General features: G+C 41.9%; 1 protein-coding gene across 1 annotated transcript; it reads right to left on the reverse strand.

Annotated features, from left to right (window-relative positions):
* Positions 1–6,229: 6,229 nt before the first annotated feature.
* Positions 6,230–7,386, reverse strand: LOC108149681 (mushroom body large-type Kenyon cell-specific protein 1). The gene has a single exon (XM_017277432.2). It carries the CDS (start codon positions 7,258–7,260, stop codon positions 6,265–6,267), a length of 996 nt encoding a protein of 331 aa, XP_017132921.1. The 5' UTR covers positions 7,261–7,386; the 3' UTR covers positions 6,230–6,264.
* Between the last annotated feature and the right edge of the window lie 7,092 nt (positions 7,387–14,478).

A 14,478-nucleotide genomic window follows, 5' to 3' on the forward strand; every position in this document is an offset into this window, starting at 1 on the left:
TTTTTGTTTTCAGTTGTTCTTGAGACCATTTCTACTACTACTAAATAGCTTTAGTTGAGCGGCATAAGTATAATATAATATAATATAATATTTCATAAATGTTTAATTTATCAACTTATTTTTATTTATGTCAATTCAAGCTGCTTACTATATGCCATTTATCTGTAAACGATTGCAAGACCGCCAAACATAAGAAAATATTGGTATATAAAAAATATGAGTATGAGAAAGTAAATAATAATAATTTTATTTTATTTTATTTTATTATTTAATATAAAAAAAATACTTTTTTGTAGAACATATATACAAACTTTGTTTAGTGTTTAATGTTTACGACAGCTTATAAGCGGGTTGTATAAGTTAACCATCGTTCTTAATTTCAATGCTATTTTGGTATAATTATAAGTAAAAGTCGCATAAAGTATAAGCAACTTATACTTGAATTCAAATGCCTTCTGGGGTAAAGAAAGTATAAGTAACGAAATCACATAGAGACCTGTATAAGTGGCCAGCTATAGTACAATTATAAGTTATATGAGGCCTTTAGCCGAATTTGGTATAAAGACTTCTACGCCATCAATTTGTATAAGAAAAGAACACATTGCAACCAAGCATACCAACTGAAATATAAGTATAAGCCTAAAGGTATACAGGCTACTAAGCAGTCAATTTATATAAGAAAATAACACATTGCAAACTAGCATACAAGCTGAAATAGTATAAGTATAAGCCCAAAAGGCCTTAAGCTGGAATTGGTATAAAGCTACTACGCCGTCAGCTTGTATAAGAAAACCACAATGCATAAACTGTTATACACAGGCCGTATAAGCGAGTATGCTGTAGAAGTTTGAAGCAACTTCTCGCACTCTGGTTAAATGTTCGAGGCTCGAGTGATTTGTTTTTGTTTTGTTTTTGTTTTGTTTGCCTTTTGAGTTGTTTTTTTGTTTTTGGGCTTCGGGGGATATTCCCTAATTGCAAAATATGTCTGGTTCTAGGCAATTGTGTTTCGTCATACCTACTCGAAGTTTTAACCTGTGTTTCCTTCGCGTGCACCAGCCCCCATGCCACGCCCCTGCCCTTTACGACAGCAATTTTCATATCATTTGCACGGGAATCACCTTATATACATACATAGTATACTCGCACTTAACCATAACCATATGAGTGGAACGCGAGCCTCCAAACACTTGTTACACGCAACGCTCAAAGTCCCCTGGGATCGCTTCCCTTGCAATTTTCCGCGCTGAATGCTATTTGGCAGCAAAAGATGAGAATTTCAAAGAATTTTTTGTTCAAAATTACGAAATTGTATGTCGGCTTTTGGTCTAAACTGAGGAGGGGCAGCCTGTTATAATAGAAATAATGAGGGCAAAAACAAGGAGCCACAATAAAACCCAAATTAAATATATTCCGTCGCAATATTCGTGAGAATTCGCGGGGGCAAGGGAACAACTCAATAATCCTGCCCAATTTTCCTGTTTCTTTAATTTGCAAAGTGCCCGCTTATCTCTTGAGCACTCGAAAGTGTTGTCTAAACGAAAACAATCTTAAGCACAGGATTTTTTTCCCGGAAACGCAATCGAGTTACTCGGAAATCAACAAATAAGAATATTAAAATACATTTTTTTTCTACGATGTTTAAGAAATACTAAATAATTTTTCAAATTATTTGCTATACAATATGCACAAAATAATGATAAAAAAAAGCAAGCTTTCGAAGTTTACAAACTATTACAGTTATTGCAAAAAGTAAACATTATTAAAAACAACTTTATTTGGATTCTTATGTGTATATGCTGATATTTCGCTGAATTATTCGATTCTTCCGGTTTTAATAAAAATATAGGTCTTCTGAAATACTAGACACACCAAAAAAATTGTCATAAAACTAAACTATTGTTACATTAATGCTATTTGAAGTTAAAAATTTATGAACAAGATGAGTAATAAATTAATACACAAGTATAAACAAACTTCATAGAGTCGGAAATATTCCATTTTCTCTGGACTTTAATTATCATAAGGGTACCCAGAGAAAAACCCCATATTAAAATTTAACATTAAAATATTTAAATGTAACTTTGTTTTTCAATATACAAACGATCTTAAAATTAACTCAAATCGAGATAATGTAATTATTAAAATATTTAATTGGTTAACCAAACAAATTGTGGGTTTAAATTTTTTTTAATTTTAAAGTGAAAAATTTTATATTTTAAAGTGGAACATTCTTTGATTTAAATACAACACCCTTCGGGTCTTAATTTGTAGCGAAAATATTTAATTGAAAGTCAAAATATTCGGATTCACCATGAGGATTCTCTGGGTGTATAAAAATGAATAAATTTATCAACAAAAAAAACCTTTTTATCAGTATAAGCGGCTTAAATTGTTCAATTGTAGTTTTAATAAGTTTTGCAGCGGTCTTTTAAAGCCGAAAGCAAAGAAAGTGTTTAGCAGAGGGTGTCCTTGAGCAAAGGAGAAATAGAACAACAGACAGAGACATAAGCCAGAATGGGCCAACCAAAGTTGCGATGAATTCGTTTTGCTCATCATTCTGCACGTCATTCGGTGTCCTCGAATCTCCTTGTTTTTCCGCATTCGCCAGATGCAACGGATGAGGGGGAGTCCTTGCTAGTCGGCACCTTCGGCGAATCTCCCTTTTTGGGCTATGTATCACCCGCCTTGGGCTGCTGGCTGGGGCCAAAACAAATCAATAACAACAACGAGAGTTATGTACCCAAGGCATTGAATCCCCTGCCCCTGCCCCAGCCCCAGCCCCAGCTCAGCCCCTTCCTCTACAAGCTGCAATTGGGAGCGTCGAGCTTAAGCTACATCGCTCCTAAGCTAAGCCTCCATCCCATCCATCAAGACTTGAATACCCTCGGCTCCTCGCATTCCGTTTGCTGCCAGGATCCGCCACATCAATCGTGAATCGAGAGCCGCACACACACCTCACTTTCCCCTGTCCCGGGGCATTTCCCTTTTTACACACTGAGAAAAATAAAGCAAGTTCTTACTTAGTAAAGATGTTAATACATCTCAAACTTCTCTTTCAGCTAATAAAGTTCGGGCTCTAACATTAATAAATTGATTGTTTTTAAAATCCTAGATACTTTTTTCCTCTTTAATAATTCTCTCCAAATTAAAAATGGATTGATTTTAAAATCATAGATATTAGTTTAACACTGTCTTCATAATATGGGAATTTCAAATCATTATTATAAACTTTTTCATGAGCAGGCTCAAAAAATACAATTATATTTTCTTCCCAAAATTTAAATTGTTATTTGTTAAATGTTAATTGCAAATATTAAATTAGATATTATCTATTAAATATTATAAAAAATTTAGTTGTGCATATGTCTAAATAAATTATACAATTTTTAAAAATAAACGAACATTGTAATGCAATTTTTTGTATAAAAGAAAAGAATAGAAAACTAAAAAAATTTTACAAAACTATGCAAACTATTAAAGATCTTTTTAATACAACTCCGCATATACTCATGTTTTTTATGAACATTGATGTGGGTAAAGATTTCTCCGAGTGTGCTTCATCTCTGTACTTCAGTTGTTTTTCCTGCTTGTGTACTGCGTTATTCTTATTTTTGGAGATGGGGCCCCGAAACAGCAGACATTCGTAATCTTCAGTTTCTTTTGCCTGCCCCACCTCGATGAGACCCTCCAGTTTCTTTGAAAGCCCCACAGCCCACCTTGTTTTCCATCAGTTTGGGGGCGCGGTCTGGGTTTTCCTCACAAGGCTGAGGCCGGCTGGTTTAACTAGATTTTCCTCATTGTTGCTGCCAATATTTGCCCACTGCTGTTGATTCTCTTTGCCGTACCGGTGTTCTTATTCGTAAGCTTTGCATTTCCACACCTCAATTTCCCTGTCAGCAGTAACTGGATTAACTGCAGAATGCATTCCGTATTTATTCTTTAATTCCCTGCCGCACACGTAACACCTAAATACTCCTGCTCTGGCAGTGGGCACTTTAACAAAAATGAAAAGCAAATATTTTCGCTCGCATTCCGTACAAGTGAAGCATAAATGTTTGTTTGAAAAATGAGCTATCCGCTTATTGTTTATAAATATTTTTGAGATAGAACAGTGAAACTGAGCCAAATACTTGGGCAACTCCCAAGTCCCGATTCCACCCACATAGCTCAGACATTTTCGAAGATTAATTTGCAAACAATGTTCCATATATACAATTCGGGATTGGCCAGGCACGCAATCTCCGGTTCTGAGGAGCTCTGCCAGGCGGATGGATTTCGATTCCGGTCCACGTTTCACAGTTCACTTTATGTTTGCTCTCTCTTTTTTTAATTATATTTTAATTTATTTCGGAGCGGAACGGGGTGGGGCGTGGAGGGTGTATAAAACTCAAGGAGACATTTTTGCGGTGTTTTCTTTTCATTTTCTTTTGGCACTTTTGCATCTCTTAGTTTGTGTGCGCGACCATCTAACTGGTATACACAACAAAATTAACACATTCGTTGTGATCCAAGGAGCTACTGCCACTGCCACTGCCACTCCCACTCCCATGCCCCCCACTCCGTCCTCTCGCATTTTCACCCAACTTCGCCCAACACAAACAATTGCAAGTTATTTGTGAAAATTTTATTGTAATTACAAAAGTTTTCCCATGTTGTTTTGCCACGCTTTCACCCCTCTTCGACCCTCTTTCGATGCCTTGATACCTTGAATTATACACAAAATAGGTTTCCCTCCCATTCCCATTCCTATTCCCATTCCCATTCCCGTTCCCAATCCGAATCGCATCCTCATTCCAGCTCCTGCCCCTCGGTCTGGTTCAATTTCGTATTTGGGACTCGGTTCGAAAACTCAGTGTTTCAGCAAACTTTATCCACTTCATTATTTGCTCGTTTCCATTGCTGTGTTTCGCTGTTTGCCTGCTTGTTTGCCAGTTTGCATTGTTGGCTCGTTTCGATTTTAATTGTATCTGCGTGCAGAGGCCACCACCACCCACTCACCCACACGCCATTCACCCACATCCATAGCATACACCCCCATCACCACACCCCATCGCCCCCAAGTACTTGCGAGTATATTAAATACCGGAAAGTTCTCAGGTCACTGAAGGGCAAGCGGCCATGGGAAACAGCAAGCAAGCCGTGGATAAACAGGTGAAAGTGGTCCGGAAAGTGCGTGCAGGATACAAATTCAAGGATAATATTTCGCCTCAAACGATGCAACTTGATAGCCAGATTAAAACTTCCGAAGATTAAGTGAGATGAAACAATAAACGCGTTTACTACAGAAGCATAATTTAAAGTAGATCAATAAATGTTACCGCTAGTGCGACTAGTTAAATCACTTTAATTTTAAATTTAATAAATATATTTAAATATTGTTATAAAGTATACTTTAATTAATATTATATTTGCATAAGGACAAAAACGTTTAACCTTGTTTACCATTAAAAAAACTGAAAAATTAATATCAATCGAGTTTCCCATAGAAGATTGGTAATGAACTATGCTATAAAAAAGGGTTCAGCAGAAGTATCTCTTCAAATGAAATTATAAATTTGGGGAACACCTAATTATATTTGCACACACTTATTTATCTTGGTTAGGATATTAATCGTTGCTTGTGATGTTTCTATAGCACAACGTTCTTAACTTTCACCACTCATGCACTTAATGGGGAGTGAACCCGGCTATGATAGTAGTAAGTTTCGACTGCACGTCAGCTTTCTACGGTGGCCAAAGCTTAATGTCTTTGAATTAATGTATAGAAATCCGGACTGGCAAACAAATGTTCGTTTCGTAAATTTCAAGAAAACTTGTATTAAATGAGTTAGCTAGTTTGGTAAACAAAACCACTCCTTTTTCGTTTCCAACGTTTTTTTTTAGAAAAAATTTTAAATTAAAATTATTGATACTTCTTAAAAATCTGAAAAACTCAGAACAAAAAAGTTTAAAAAGCCATTTTTAGCGCTTAAATTATCCGATCGCAAGGCCAATATGTAACCTTTATCAGCTTCGTTTTTTTTCGAGAAGTTCTTCTTTTTTTTCAACCAAAAGCATACGATTTACCAAACGAAGCGGTATTTTAGTACTTAACACTTAATAGTTAAAAGTTAGCATATAGCGGCCATACCGGCAGTCTTTGTCCGCTATTCTAAGAGTATTTTTCTCTTATTTTACTAAACTAAACTAAAACCGTTCGATCCCCAATAGAATGCCCCACTGTAGAAAGTCTTGTGGCACTTTTTTATTGATTATGCTGCTATTCTAGTCGTAGTAAAAGTTGCCGCACATGCGTTTGCCGTTCCTCAGGCGCTTGAGCGGCGACTTGGAAGGCACGGAGTATACGTGTGGCTGGTGTTGGGACTGGATCTGCTCCTCCTCGGACAGGACGCCCGGCAGGATGGAGTACGGATGCTGGGCCATCAGGGCGCAGTCCTTCTGCTGCTGCTCCTGCTGCTGGCGCTGCTGCTCGTGGAGCATTCTCATGTACTGGTCTTGGTACTCCGGCTGCTGGTAGAGCTGCTCCTGCCGCATCTGCATCTGCCGGGAGTAGGGAACGCCACTGCCCCTGCCCATGGCCATGGCCATGATCTCGGTGGGTCGACTACACAAGGGCACGCCGTACGTCTTCTTCGAGCGACCGCGCATCCTGAGCTTTGGATGCTGGCCCTCCCATTTCCGTCCAGATGCAGAGCTCGTCGGAGGCTGACCCTCCGCTCCGCCAGCCAGCTGGGCCTGATGGCTAACCCGCGGAGTCCTCTTGGCGTCCACCACCAGGATTTTCCTTCGCCGTGGCGAGCGGAACGATAGGCTCGGCCGCTTTTGGTCGGTAGGACTCGAAGCCCTTACCTTCTTCCTCTGAATTCCAGGCCGAATTGGAGGCTTCGTCGCTACTTCAGCCTTCTCTAGTCTTTCGGGCTTGTCCGGACTTCTTGCGGCTCTTTTCGCCACATCGATTTTCGCCGGCCTGGCCCAAATCTTGCGTTCCACTCGCTTTCGCTCGCGATCCCTCAAACCCTTCGGCCTTTTGGGCCCGCGGATGCTCGCGAAATCGGATGGATCACTGGCCAGTTGCCAGGCGGCATTTACCCGGGGTTGCGGCTTGGGCTCAGCTCCCACAAAGTTCGGCGGGTCAAAGGTCGGCAGTCTGTCGTGGTTTTGCGAGCTGGTGGCCTGGCTAGGAAAGTACTTCCGCAGCGCATGACTAGAGTCCAGGATGCCCGGCCAGTTGCATCCTTTCGAAGATCTCGAATATGCCATTTTGCGTTTGCTAACACTCAATTTGGTTTATGTTTTGATGTTCGAAATGGGTCTGGTCTTAATTTTTGTTGTTGATAAAATCAAAAAAAAAGTTCCACAGAAATGTGTAGATAGAAGTTGAAATGAAAGGGGACAAGATTCAGGGCAAAAGTCACACTTATTCATTGGCCTGACCCCATGTTCGCCATTCGGTCCTCGTTGTTCTGTGTGTGTTGTGTGTGTTTTGGGGGTGCTGAGCCCACAAAACCGCCTACCCACAGATGGACAGACAGTAAATCGGTTCGTGGCATTAATGCAAATAAGTGGAAACACAAATATTTTCACCGTTTTTGTGGTCTGGACCGAACTGCGGCAGAGAGGAAACCTTTTTTTTTCTCTCGTTTTTCGTATTTCGTTTTTTCGGCCATAGCCGTTTTGGGACGACAGACGGCACGAGGGTCGATGGATCATTTCCGCTCTCCTGACTGCTGTCCCTTTGGCTCTTTGGCTCTTTGGCTCGGGTTCCCTTTTCCGCTGCCATATTCCGGGACCGGGACCGAGTCCGGGTTGCCGAGCTGGCCGGCAACCGTTTCCTGTCGGCGGGCGCAGTTAAATATTGAAATTTATATTTAAAATATTTCAAATACACAGTTAAATGCTACTGCCGCCCCCTCCCCCCTTCTCGCATTTGCCATTTTTTGCACTGCCCTCGCATTTTTCACTTTAGTTTATGTGGAGCATGTTTAATTTATGAGAATTGCTGGTCCTCTTCCGGTGCTTCCAATATCACTCCCACTCCCCCACTCACGCATTGAGCCCGATGCCAATGAATATGAAAAATCAATTTGAAGTTTGGGCACCCGACACTGAAGGTCAAACGCTTGTTTTGGGGCCATTTAAATGCCAACGTGGAACGTGGCAGCGTTTGCCATCGCTTCGAATCGGGTCGAAAGGGCCGAACTTTGTCACCCAAGTCGGCCTAATGCGATTGTTACATTTCGCCTTAATTTCCTGCAAAAGAACAAACATTTGTGACGTTTTCTCGGGGTCTTCTTGGGCGGGTCAGTGTCTATCTCATCCGGTCGTTCGCTCCCCTCGATTTCCAATTAGCAGCAGAAATCACCTTTTTCCCCCCCCAGATTTGTTCTTGTGTTAATTGAGGATTTGCACTTGCTACGACTTTATGTCCATTGAGGTGGGATAAAAGGGCCGACTTTAATTTGGTTGAAACGCAAATTCTTTTTCGTTTCTTTCGATGGCGCAATAAATGGGCGGATAAGGAGGCAGTCAAGGACTCGGACACGCGCAGGATAATTGTAATGCCCTCCCATCTTAAGTCTGAGAGTTTTCAGGGGGGAGAGGGTAGATGGGGAGATGGGGAGAAGGGGAGGGTAGCTCGCCAGATTTTGGACAAGTTTTATGGATGGCGAGGATTGCATTTCCTGTTTGGCAGGCAACAAAGCAGGAACCGGAAGCGGGAGAACCAAGAGCCGTTGGAGCGGGGCGAAGTCCACGGATCCGCGATTCCAAGAATCCAAGAATCCACGAATCCACTTAGCGGCGCATAAATTTCGCTCGGTACATAAAGTACAAGTGTACAAACAAAAGGACTTTTGGCGCACGGCATTAAAAACATAAAGAAACCGCATCGAGGGCCAAGGACCAAGAGCCAAGGAGCGAGGAGCAAGGACCTAGGACCAAAACCAAGACCAAGACGAGGTGCACCCGCCCGGGAGCCTGGATGATCCGGGTCACATAAACAGCGGCGAGTGAATAAAATCGCAGCCTCAACGTGACAGGGGGGGGTATGGGGCAAATCGTAGGCCAAGTCAGGCGGCCGGGCCACTGCATTGCTATTTACAAAATGTCCTCGACCAAAAAGGAGCGACCGAGTGAATCATAAAGAGTCCTTGCTCAGGCTGAAACTGGAATGAAGCTAAAGCTGAGGCTGAATACGTAGCTGAAGCTGAAGCTGGCAAGAGAAATGCACGTAAAATAATAAACAAGGCTTTGCAAACAATAAATGTTGCTCTCGACCTGCCCCTGCATAGCCACCACCCAACCACCCAACCACCCAACCAACCAACCACCTAAGCACCCAACCACCCATCAACCCACTCAGCATCACATCTCTATTCTTACCACATCTGGCAGCTGCAATGCTACGAGTTGTTAGCGACACTGGCGACGAGATTTCTGCCTGTCCATTGTTAGGCTCCGCCTCCATCCTTCCCCGAATCCGGAGCAGGATGCTCCTTCCCCCATCTTCCATCCTTCTGCGTTCCGTGTTCGTCGCGATAAATGCGAAATGCTTGTAACTGCAATGCAAATGTAATGTGCAAAGGACATTTTACTCGGCTGCTGCAGTTGCTCATCCCGCTCCATGTCCCTTTCCATTCGCCCGTAAATATTCCCTCTCAGCAGCGGGGTCAGGGGGCGGAGGTGGCTACGGGTGTGTCCAGGGGTCAGCCTCCTGCATCCGCTGATGAGTGGCCACCACCCATCCGCAATCCAGCATCCAAGTGGCAACGCACGGCAGACGCCGGTCGCTTTTTGCCGCTGGCGACGTCCTTATTAATTGCAACAATAACTGAGGCCCAGGCGACGAAGGCTCGCCGCTTTTACGGGGGCAGGGACACCACTGCACTTAGCGAAAATTGTTGTCTTCATTGCACCTTCTAAAGTTAGACCCATTTTTAAAAGCAAACAACATAAATACTTTTCATGGCAAAGGAATCATAAATGATTTAATTTTGAATAAACTTAAAACAGTTACAATAAAACTTATTTAAAATCGTTAGAACTCTAAAATTTATCAAAGTTAAAAGTCTACATATTAAATATTTATAAATCGTTTAATATTATTAGACTTAATATTGTTCTTTTGTTTTTTATTTTATTTAATATTTGAATATTTCCAAAGTAATTTGTGAACGACTTTAGGTAACTCCATATATAACTTGGAATTTCGTTATTAGGCCTTAAATATATTTTTTAGTTATAACTTGTAGTTTTTTAATTAATATACATAGGTACATAGAGGGTTACTACAGAAATCACTAGGCCTTTAAAATTGATTTAAAAAGGTGTCTATAAGTATGCAATGAGAAATAGAAGCGGCGCCGTTGGTAATAATTCTATAGGACTTTCGAATTAAAAATATACTGTGTAATGTATATTGCATACTTGTAGGCGACTTTAAAAGAGATTTTGAAAACTGTGTGATTTAAGTATTACCTCAAAAATCTCGCTGTTTACGTTCTGGAAACATTGTTCCCAAAATCAAGCATTTTTTTCACTGCACTTGGAGTAAATTTCAGCCGGAGCTTGGGTAATGGCGGGCGCACCGTAAGTCTTTCAGCTTTTTGCCTGCAAATTTATGGCTCGGACCTGCAGCTTTTTTGTGGACCAGCGACCACCGGAAGCGGCACTTAGCTCTTGGCACCGGCACTGGCACTGGCACTCTGTACTCTGGCCTCCCGCCCTCCTGTCCACCACCAGTTCATCATCCGCTGGCGGGTCAGGTGCACTCCACTCCACTGCAGAGGATGACGATGACTACACTCGGTGATACCGATAAGTAATTGGGGAGGGGGCGTTTCTGCCGCGGGACGTTCAGTGGGCGGAATGTGGGCCAAAAGTTTTCCACCGGCAGTAAAAACAATTCGTATATCAAAATTTCAATGCCCCTTCTTGCCCCTCGTCTAGTTTGTATGGCGAAAGGCTTTCGCGGGGGCGGCCGGCAAACATTTAAAAGCAATAAAGAGCGATGCAAATGTTATCGGCGAAACTCGCGGCGTAGCGCCGGCAGAGCAGAAATTACCGAACAGATTCTCGTCCTCAGCCAGGTATAGGTATTCAAATTAGAGAGATCTCGCTCAGGAGTGAAATGAGGCAAATGCCACTGGTCCTGCTCCTGGTGGCCGTAAAAAGTGCCGACGTCCATAAAAACCCAGCCAATTGGATGGGTGGGCGGTGATGGAGGGCAGAGTAGGGCAGGGTGTGGCATGGTAGGGCCAAAAGTGCCAGGCCGTGATTTCGTTTTTTTTCTCGGTGTCGTTTGCCCCGGCAAATAAAATGAAAATGTACTCGCTGAGCGCGCAAGAGTTTTGTAGAAAAAGTTTATTTTAATGAAATTCGCACCGACATTTGATGGCACACGAAAAAGGTAAGGGGGATTGCGTCAGCCGGAAGTTTGGAGTTGGGTCTCATGTTTGATTGTTAGCCCCGCAAACGGGCTCCGAAGGGTGAAAGGTGTGGTGCAAAGTGAAAGGTGAAAGGCAATCCTTTGCATACGGATCCCCCGGAATGGTATAAAGATGGACCGGAGTCAAGCAAATGCCGCGGGTACAGTCGGCAATTGTCTTAACATTTATTCAATTTGACTACCTAGAAAATCGTAAAGTTTATTTGCTACTTTCCACTGCCCCTGTGAAGTTTTTCCTTGGCCCTAGCAAAATTCCAGCACTTTTGGCGGCCATAAATCTGCGACACAAAAGCAAAAGCAACCACAGCAAACATGGCTAACATTTTACTTGTTGGGGTGTGGGAACTTTGAGTTAAACATTTTTAAAAGCCATAAATTTATTGTTCTTGCGAATGATGTTGTTGTTGTTGTGCGTTACCCTTGTTGTTGTTGCTGCGGTGCAGTCAAGTGGAAAAACGCAGAAGTAGGTCGTGTTGTTGGTTGTTTGGTTGTTTAGTTGCTTGGCATCTTGAGTTTCTGCCGCTGCTCAGTCGCTTATTTAATTCGATTTGTAAGCTAATTCCTGAAATATTATCTGGAAATGTTCAAAATGTAGTTAAGATTTTGTAATGAGCGAACGAAAATTTCTGACTTACGGTCTTTGAGCTTGGTTAACCGTTAAAGCTCATATTTCCTGTGCTAAAATCATGATTTTGACTATCGATTACCATTTAATAATACTATTACACTCTTGTAAATAATATGTAATATATACAATTTACTAGCCACATCCCTTCGAACGCAACAATACCTCAAAAGGCGATTACTTTACTGTTTCACAGGAGAGAAGTCTTCATTGTCTGATTTTCCTCCTATTCAAATACAAGTCTATTGTTTAGTGTAAAGCTTCTCCCCCATTGAGTGAGATACCTCTGATTTAAAGTAATCAATGGGCAAGGCTTCAAGTGGAGAACAAATAATTAATTATAGCAATGTAGACTGACAGTTAGCACATTAGCTATGCAGTATAAAGCCTTGAGTTCTATTTTTAATTACACATTCAATTCGCTGGACAGAAAATGGCAAAAAGAAGGTAGCGGAACTGGTAGCGGAAATCAATGAAAATGTTCAGGCGAGACTCAGCAAAAAACATTTGCTTCATAATATTACCTTTGACGTCCCGCTCACTCCTTATTGTTTTTTTTTTTTTTTCTTTCGGAAGGGATTTTCCCATTGAGGAAATGTGCATCTTGCCTTTTCTTTCCTTGTCCTCAGCTCTCAGTCCTCTGTCTTCTGTCCATGTCCCCTGTCCCCTATTTCCTTTTCAACTAAAACAAAAACATCACAAAATAACCAAAAAAAAAAAAAAAAAAAAGAAAAGCGGGCAGCTGGAGGCGTAAGCTACTTGAAAGTTTAGAGCGTTCAGGGGGAAAAGCAGGCGAGGAGCTGGCAGTTACTGCCTTTTTTCGAAGCACTCATTCATTCATTCGTAAAGGCTTTAGCAGTAAAATAAACGCGCATTGATGCGGAAAATGTGCTACGCACGACGGTGACGCCTCAGCCTTGAACACGCCCACTCCGCCCCCAATAAGGGGTGGGTGGGTGGTTGATCGAAGGTTGGTTGGTTGCTAGATGGCATACCAAACTCAAGAGCGATACATTTCCTTTGTGTTATTTTTTGGAAACTTTTAAAGTTGCACTTGAGTGCCTAAGTTGACTACGGAAGGGGGTGAGTCGCCTGCAAGTTAAGGCGTACTTACGACAGTTGGCAGGTGGGTGGTGCGTGATGGGCGTTGGGTGGTTGTTGGCCAGGTGGATGGGCGGCACACTGGTGCCACTTCATCATTCGGGCGTAATGCGTACTCCCACTACGCAAATACGCGTAAATCTTGTTCAGGACGCCAAGGTGACCAACTCGATGTCCCCAGCGCTCCGGTCGTGTTTCATATTTATGTGCATCTTTCGGGACAGGCCAGCGAAGCAAGTCCAACCATGAAATTCAATAAAACTGCCTCACTTGCTCCCCATCATTGGCTTTCCGCATTGGCACTTTTATTATTTGAGGCAGAAACAAGTCAGGCTCACACATCTGACAAAGAAGCTGACCAGTATAAGCCCCAAACTATTGTATTTACTTTACTTGGGAGTAGGTAACTAGATATTTTAAGCATACAACTGAAATATGATGAGCAACAATTGATAAATTAAGGCGTTTTATGGTAAGTTAACTTGAAATAAAGCTATTCCTGTTATTCCTGGCCTTTGTTAAATATGCAATTTTAACTTAACCGTGAAACTATGTTTTAATATCAGTCATTTATGCAGCATTAACACTTTCACTTTAGGCCTAAGCAGGTGAAGTCATTTTCTTTTCTCAATAATAGAATATTTTTTGTTCATAAATAGCTACATGTTAACGTAATTTTTTTTTCCTGTGTTTTTTCCCAGTACACGGCTTCTGCAAGACCAGAACTGGGAACGTAGAATGAAAGCACCTTCAATTACAGCCCAAGCCATGCTGGCTCCTTTGACCAGACTTTGGGTTAATTCAATTCGGCACGATTTCGAAGCCTAGGCAGATGATTCCTGCTAATTGCCGGCAGAGTGGGAGCCAAAGTGTGCCCCATGACCAGCTGAGAGACAAAACAGATCATAAATATTGTATATACATGTACGAAGAGGCCCGAAACGGCACATATGCATTAGGGCGTGGCTGAGCCAGCCTGAAGGGTGGAAAAGTTGAGAGCGAGTTGCGAGGGCAATAATTGATTAGCCTCGAACGTGATTGTTAACTTTTTGCATATGTAATTTCGATTAGGACCCCCACCCCCCATTCAGTGTGTGTGTGCAACAGTGCGTATGGGTAATGGGTTTCAGGATATGCGGCTGTGCTGCCTAAGCAACATTTGCCTTTTGCTATGCCACATATACATATGTAGGTGGTCTTATATATGCTCTTCTGTTACCATCACAATGCAAATTTACAGTTACATGGTTCGATTGGCAATTTAATAAGGTAACTTTTTCACACACAGGAGTGTGCCAGCGGCAAA

The sequence above is a fragment of the Drosophila elegans genome, unplaced genomic scaffold (genome assembly GCF_018152505.1).
Source record: "Drosophila elegans isolate 14027-0461.03 unplaced genomic scaffold, ASM1815250v1 contig_520, whole genome shotgun sequence".
NCBI lineage: Eukaryota > Metazoa > Arthropoda > Insecta > Diptera > Drosophilidae > Drosophila > Drosophila elegans.

Excerpts from the sequence above, each read along its gene's own strand:
- LOC108149681 (XM_017277432.2), bottom strand. The coding sequence starts at position 7,260 with ATGGCATATTCGAGATCTTCGAAAGGATGCAACTGGCCGGGCATCCTG.